An 8,328-nucleotide genomic window follows, 5' to 3' on the forward strand; every position below is an offset into this window, starting at 1 on the left:
CGGCTTACTGATTGGCCTGGGAAGCCAGGTCCATGTTCCCCCGCGGCATTGCCGGTCAGAGGAAATCTCCCTCTGACCGAAAGTTCCAGTATCGGAGCATTTGGGAGAGTACAAGTACTCACCCAAATACCTTGTATCATTCCTCGATTAGAAGAAGAAAGCACCAAGTACATAGAACAAGCCTTTGCAAAGTGAATGTTGGTGAATATGGTGAAGCTGTGTTCACTGTGAATACCTAATCATGAGCAAAGGAAATTAAAAACGCATTTACCAAAATTCACTTTGATGAGTGAACAGCTTAATTTAATAAATCAACCCCACAATACAGCGTATCCCAGCCAATATTTATATCTTGGCTGGGATACTCCTTCAAGTAATATGAATTATACTAACACTGAAAGGCAACTGCGTAAAGAAGTCATTTTTCCAAATGTTAACTCGTGATACTTCTAAGCAGGGCTAGTATGTGTGACATCAAGGTCTGATTTGGCGATGGGGAGATACAGGTAGGTGGTAGGTGGTGCTTTCCCTGACAGCCAGGACACAAGAAGAAAACACAGATGAAATGCTATGTATACTTTGTTAAGAAAACAGCTTACCAACTGGCACTGAGTGATGTATTTCTTCCACCACAGATATGGGCGCATGGCTGGAATAGCGGACAGTCCATAGTAGGAATACATGAGAACATGAATAAAGCTGTTGAGTGTAGCACCAAAGTAAGCTGGAATAGAGAGAAATGCAGCTGTTAGTTATACACATGGATGACAGCCTATCTGCTGTGTAGGCCATGGTTTTCATCACTGCTGATCTTTATCATTGCTGGAAACTCAAAATTCTGGAACTCCCATATTCTAGGAACAGGAGACATTCAAGCCTGGAAAATTAATGAGCTTAGTATATAAGGGGAAACTGTACTAACTTAAATCATCCAATTATGTGTAAGCAAAATAAAAATGCTATTCTTCGCACTTAGCTTAGTGAATGAGGTGACGGTAAGTGAAAATTCACTGTGCAAAGTGAACATGCAATACACCCGACAATTTCCTGGAAACAAGGAGGCTGCAAACACAAAATGACTGGCAAGACACTGCAGCCCTGCCCTGCTCTGACAGCCTTGTAACCTAACGATGAGACACCCATATGAAATTCAAATTAAAGTAATTTGACAGGACTTTCTAACTTTAGCACAGCTGCTGTAATCCCTAGATAGCATGAGCAAGCTACCAATTGCCTAGAACTGCTTTTTAACCATTCAGTCATAAAGCATTTTCTTCCTCCCAAGTGTTATTTTTTTTTTTGTTCCAATTACTTTTGTTGTAGTCATATTATTTTAATCTCTATAATATGGGTTAGGTTCACTTTGTTGATTATGTTCAGGGGTGCCATAGGAGAACAGAGGTCCAGGGTTAACTTTGGGAGCTAAGAGATGGTTAATGTAAAGTTAAGGAGAACAAAATCATTTTAGGGGTTGAATATGTTAAGTGAAGAAGTTAAATTGAGGTTGTGTTTAGGGACCGAAGTGGAATTGCAGCTCTGCAGGAAGACACTAGTAATGTAGCAGCCGGATGGGACCACAGTGTGCAGCAATGAAACACATGCCCTGGAAGCATGGGATTCTGAAGACCCTAGTGACCCGTCTAGCTCTGCAAGAGAGTGAAGACTGGATTCACCAGCAGTGGTACTGGTAAGAAAACTATATGACCAAAAGTATGTGGCTGCAACTCCAAACTACTGAATTCAGGTGTTTCCAGTGAAGGGTACTGATACAGCTACAGCATACAGCACAAAGACATTTTAGACAATTGTGCACTTCCAACCTTGACACCATTCTTGTGAAGCTCTTTTCTGTCCCAACATTACTATGTCCCTGTGCACAAAGGCAGATTCATAAGGACATGGTTTATTGAGTTTGGTGTGGAGGAACTCAAGTTAGTTGCAGAGCCCTGACCTAAACCCCTATTAAATACCTTTGGGATGAATTGGAACGTTGATTGGGAGCCAGTCCTTCTATTTCAACATTGGTACCTGACCTCACACATGCTCTTTTTGATAAGTGGAAACAAAAGAATAAAAAAGTGAGCATGATCAGCATATCGTATGCTGAATATAAAGCAGTGATGTAGTGGGTCCAAAACATTGCTAGTTTGTGACTAACAAATGGCTCTATCTTCAGCCCACAATGTGCTAATGATACTCTATCATTGAAGATACTGGATAGCGATGCCATTCACTTTGCACTATTGCAAAACTCATTTTTGCACTTTGAGCTATAGTGCATTAAACATGGCTTCTAGGCTAACACAGGAGAACGTAGAAGATTGAGAACCTCATTAGTGCGGTGATGTCTCCTCACCATGTAATAAGCTAAGTGGGTGAATGAAGAAAAGTGAAACCACCAATCTGTCTATGTTGTCTAGCAGGGGTAGCTGAATCACAAATAGTTCCTGTGTATGTATTTCAACTGTTTATTTAGTGATATGCCTGAAGCTCAGCTTTACATCTTTCTAGTGTATTCTAAACAGAGCTGGAAAGGGCCAGACTCCTATCACGTCATCAAAGCAAATTTTATGACTAAGCACAATAGTTAACCTTGTAATGTCAGTACCTGGAAACAGTTTTTATTAGATATTTTTAAAAGAAAAGATTATGGTGTAAGTGGTATTTCCAGTTTAGCTAGTGGTCACAGAACTATGTTCCTCCTACATGATGTCTTTTTTATGAAGAATACTGGAAATAAGGGGAAATGCTTGAAAATGTGTTGAAATTCAAGATTAGTCATTTGTGTTACAATAAACCTGTATCTTTTAAAGTGACACTAAACTCCGCTGTTAAATCCTAAAAATGCTTTCAGATACCTTAACTAATAACAAAAATGTATCTTATTTGTGTATCACTCGGCTGTATATTCTCAAATCGACTCTGAATTGATGCCAACACTGTCCTTTCTTCTGGAGGGTGGGTCCTTTGGTTCCCCATGGTCCCTGTGTATATTGTACAATAACCACTGCTCCAAGCTCACTCCCATGATGAACTACAATCTCATTACAAATTAGTAAACTAAACATGAGATTATAGTCCATCACATGAGCAAGCTTGGAGTGGTGACTACTTTACACCACACACCAGGACCATGAGGAACAAAAGTAGCCGCCCTCCAGAAGGAAGGACAGTGTCAGCATGAAGTCAGAGATGATTTGAGGATCTATAGCTGAGTGATACACAAATAAGATACATTTATGTTAATAGTTGAGATACTTGCATGTATTTTTAAGATTTAATTCCTGAGTTTAGTATCACATTAAGATTGCACATTAGCTTCATCCTTCTTTAAAAATAGAAAGTCCCCACATACTACATAGGCAATGGATATAGTCTCTTAATATTTTTGAAGAAGGAACTCTGTAACCTGCTAGTCAGTAGGAAACCTGCCGAATTTTCCCTTCAATGAACAGCAAGTGGTATGTTGACATGAAGTTTGGCGTTGAGTTACCTTCTGTACCAAATGGGTAAAGCAACAAGAGTATAATGCCACAGAACAGTATGCGTGAAACCTTAAAAGCCCCACATCTTTGTGGTCTTGTTGATGCCACAGAACAGTGAAGGCCTATAGAACAAAAGAACATCATGGTCATGTAAGAGTTTTGCATGACCGTTATGTTCTTGTGTTCAGTAATTATAGGTCACTGATCGAACTCTTATTGAATTTGGAATCCAGGATATAAATCAATTTTTTTCCAAGCCCTATAGAACCCAAGGAGCAGAGATCTGGTCACAGCTATGAGCCCTGTTCCTACACCATCTTAGAAAATAGAATACCGTGTTTCCCCAAAAATAAGACACTGTCTTATATTTTTTTGCCCCCCAAAAAATACACTAGGTCTTATTTTTAGGGGCTGTCTTATTTTTTTTTTTTTAATGTGCAACAAAATGGTGATGCTGATCCCTTTCTGTCACTTTCACAGGCGGAGTGCATCTTGGATCACTCCGCCTGACATAGTAACCGGTGCTATAGAGGAAGTATCAGCTAATGCGGCTCTGCTCCCTCAGTTACCGCAGCCTTGCTTTCTACAGTGTTGGCTTCCTTTGCCATCAGGAACAGCGGTACCCACATCAGACATAGACAGCGCGGTAAAGTACGGTACCATTACAGTACAGTACCATTACATTAAGCAGTGCCTTCAGGGAGACAGCAGTTGGTGAAGTATGGTACTGGAGTGCTCCCTGTCACTGCGCTGGCCGGAGGGAATCCCCTGTCATCCCCTTAATACAGTATGTCCCTGCAGGCTGATACCATCTCTCCTGCTCTTCAAGTTCCCCCTCACATGCTACCACCAAACTAAGTCTTATTTTCGGGGTAGGTCTTATATTACAGGGATCTTGAAAAATAGTGCTAGGTCTTACTTTCGGGGTAGGTCTTACTTTGCGGAAACACGGTATTACAGTATATGTAAAACTTTTTTTCAGTTTTGGATAGAGTACGGAAGGGTTAAAACACCATCATTTTAATTGTTGCTGCATCCAGTTATGGAGTTTTCCCTTCACTCCCTGTCCTAAGAAGAGGTAAAGTGAAAGGAAATCTCTACAAAATGAGATGAATTCCTCTCTTAGTTGTCATTGGAACATGTTTCTGCATTAGAGAATTTCCTCTTCTTTTGTTTGGGTGACAGCTCTAAAATGTTGGATTTCCCATTCGGTTTTGTTCACTTTCATTTTACAGGCTTTTCCAATATGATAATTTATTGTTCTTTATACAGCCATATACGCAGGCCTACCCAAATGTGTGTTACTGTAGTGTTTTGACAACAATACAACTTTTACAAACACAGACAGCATATGACTGTAACGAAAACTATTCTTTGTGCGGTTTACTTTAAAGTAAGAAGCATATATGAATCACCCAGAAACAGATTTGAGCAGGCTAATGGAAAAAGGAGGGTGATGACTTAATTGTTTAATCATTTCATTATTTCAAGTTCTGACTAACATCAGACACTGCCTACCGAAAGGCGGTTTCAAGATTTCAGAGCCAGGAAATCCATTTCTGATACTATGGGAGATGAATGGGGTTTAGGTAAACTCCATCTTTATAGAGTGGATGATGCACCAAGGGTTTGAACTAACTAGTAATTTAGAGGCTAGTATCTGCCATCTCATTCCAACGCTTGGAGATGAAAATTGAAGCAAAGAAAACTAGGATGAAACTTGGACTGCTTGATCTTTACTGCCACCTCCTGTCCTTATTGCTTCCTTTTTTATTCCAAGTCTCTTACCAGAAAACAGGCATATTACGTAGAAAACGTATTTATATAAATAGGGTAACACTGCTTTTGCACCAACAAGCTTTGTGGGGAAGGTATTTGGTGTTTGCCACCATCACTGCTGTGTTAATGCAAAGCTACAATTGTATGGGCCAGCATTGGATAAGCAAACTTTGGTGCAGCATAGCTTTCAATACATAGCAATTATGATGATAACTGTGGTGACTGTGCCGCCCCAACAGGGGCATAGAATATGAGATGCATAGCCTCAGTTAAGATTAGCATTGTTATATAGGTTAGAATTTATATAGTGTGATTTGCCTAACTATTTTCTCATAGCTAAATCCATGTGTTATCCTATGCTGCCATCTAGTGGCCTTTTGTTGTAACAAACATGTTTGCTGTAATTATTCCTCATGTGACGATGTATTTTCCCCTAGTGTAGCCCCACCCTTCTTCCTGTGTGCAGTACTTCCTGTGTCATGGCAAAGCTAGAAAGCCACATGTAACAAGGACACTCAGGTAATCTGCACAGTACGTAGGAAAGGCATCATTTTCTGACCGCACAATACTATAACCGTTCAACTGCTGTTCCTATCATCTGCTGTAACCTGATGTAGAAGAATAAACACCTTTTTTGAATGAATCGGTATTGACGAGTTCAGCTATCTGACGAGGATTGTCCGCAGTGAGTATATCTGCTTATACAGGCCAGGCATAGAGGTCTCAGCAAGGGATATATCTCGCTATCACAACGATCGGAGTCAGAATAGTGACAGTTGTGAGATAACCAAGTAGTGTTTAGTGCTGCAACAATGATCCCAAGGTACTTACAATGTCCGCAAGGTACCCAGTTCATGACAAACCACCAAATGGTAAGCATAGAGGCGTGATGGTAAACATGCAGGACGGTAATTTGGTGGTTATTTTTGCGGAGGATGAAGAAAAACGTATCCATAAATTCAATCAGTTTGGAGAAGTAGTACCACCACAGGACTCTGATTATCTGTGAAATAAACAAACATATTAGGGTTTATATAAATAAAACGGATACTAGTAGAATTTGGCAACATAGCTTACAAATATCATGAACCTACTGAGCTTAGTAAGGATTAAAAAAATGAGTATCAGCACATTGTATGGTCAAGATAACGCCATTCATTGGTCACAAACAAGACACATTTCGGAGCCCATACATCAGCTCCTTCATCAAGCAGTGATGATGGAGTTGATGTAAGGGCTCCAAAATTTTCCTTGTTTGTGAATAACAAATGCCTCTATCTTCAGCATACAATGTGCTTATAATACTCTATCAATGATGTTACTGAATAGGGGCACTATTCACTTTGCATCATTGCAGAACTAATTTTTGAGTGACTAGAGTGTACCACATTCCCCTTTGTATACTTAGACTTTCATACTCATAGTGACAATACAGCTTTCCAATTTGTTACTTTGGTAGGATCTTAGTGACACCACATCTAGTCCATAAACCAGAACCATTCGCTTTCGCCAGTTATGGGGGACAACAATTCATCTAGAGCTGTGGTTCTCAAACTTTCTAGAGCCGAGACCCCTTGGTAACATTTGCCAAATTGTGGTGACCCCCAACGGTAAAATTATTATTATTTTTTATTATTATAATTATTATTAGGGATGCACTGATACTGGTTTCTCAGTATCGAGTACAAGTACCGATATTTTTACCAATACCGGTGCTGTGTGCTCCGATTATCAAGAAGCCGGGCGGCGGGTCATGACCTGCTGCCTGGCTTCCTGACTGCTTGGGAAGCCATTGTTCTATCGAAAGAACACCACTTTCACTTCCCGAGGCTGCCTGGCTTCCTGACCGATCAGGAAGCCGGGCGGCACTTCATGACTAGCCGCCCAGCTTCCTGATTGGTCAACCACTGCTCTAGATTAATTGTTGTCTCCCATAACTGGCGAATTGGTCAGGAAGCCAGGCTGCCTAGCAACAAGTGAAGCCGGCTTCCTAGTCAATCGGGAAGCCAGCTCCATGCTCCCTCAGCACTGCCAGTCAGAGGGAGGTCTTCCTCTGACATGACGTTCCGGTATCGGAGGGAAGTATCGGAGCATTTTGGCAAGTTTTTTTTGTATATTTTTATTGCTTATCTTTTACTTTTTTTATATAATTTTTACTTTATTATTGTTTACTTGTTATCACTTTTTTATTTCGTTTTTAAATTTTTTAAAATCTTATTTCTTAAATTTCTTTTTTTTTACTTTTTAGCATTTTTTTCCCCACATAGCTCCTGTGTGATATCAATAAAGTTAACAAGCCCCTGTGTGATAGCATTTGGAGGTGACGCATTATTTTTATTGAACCTGCCACCACCAATACAGGGGTTCTAGCAGAGCACTGTGCTGGAACTCCTGTGATAGCTGAGAAAGGAAGGATCAGTTTTCCCGTCTCAGTGTCAACACGGAGAAGAGCGGAGAACGGGCACTCTCCATCCTGAAGCAATTTGCTGTGGTGCAGGGTCCCCCAGAAGAGCGAGGGACCCTGAAAATCACAGTAGGGAGGGAAACAGCCGCCAGAGGGGGTCGATGAGGGGCGGCAGCGCGTGGTTGGGAAGGAGAAGCAGGCTAATTACAAGTGATATAGGTGGCTGTACAGCCGCCAAAATCACTTGACCGGCTCCCCCTCAGTACATTTAGCCCTGCTTGTGCAAAGCAGGGCTAAATGTAGAAAAAACAAACAAACACTTGGCTGCTGTCAGCTCCCCCTCCTGCCGTGGCTGCTGCAGCAACATCTGGCGGCCGGCATGAGAACTGACACTGTTGTGCTAGGAGGAGAATGAGGAGCCTCTCACCAAGCACAGCAGAAGACACACGGCGACCCACTTAACAGGGTTTTGCAACCCACAGGTTGAGAACCGCTGATAACAAATGTGGCCCTTTATTTTCTGTAGGAATTTAAGGTGCAGCCAAACAGTATGCATTAGATGAAAAGTGCGTAAATTTTATAAGGACTAACAAAAAAAAATGGACATGTAAACCCATATAAATTAGATGTTAGCAAGTCATGTTTCAGAAGTGAAGATAC

At 40.9% G+C, this 8,328-nt stretch overlaps 1 protein-coding gene across 1 annotated transcript in view; it reads right to left on the bottom strand.

Moving 5' to 3' along the window:
* ELOVL5 (ELOVL fatty acid elongase 5) overlaps positions 1 to 8,328 on the bottom strand; it is a 52,615-nt gene that overhangs the window by 3,010 nt on the left and 41,277 nt on the right. Inside the window, exons 5-6 of the mRNA XM_018558863.1 lie at positions 6,096 to 6,267; positions 600 to 724 (exon numbers count right to left, since the gene is read on the bottom strand). Of these exons, the coding sequence (XP_018414365.1) occupies positions 600 to 724; positions 6,096 to 6,267 (297 nt within the window). The remainder of the gene's footprint in view (positions 1 to 599; positions 725 to 6,095; positions 6,268 to 8,328) is intronic.

Source organism: Nanorana parkeri, unplaced genomic scaffold, assembly GCF_000935625.1.
Source record: "Nanorana parkeri isolate BGI_ZX_2015 unplaced genomic scaffold, ASM93562v1 scaffold364, whole genome shotgun sequence".
In the NCBI taxonomy this organism is placed as follows: Eukaryota; Metazoa; Chordata; class Amphibia; order Anura; family Dicroglossidae; genus Nanorana; species Nanorana parkeri.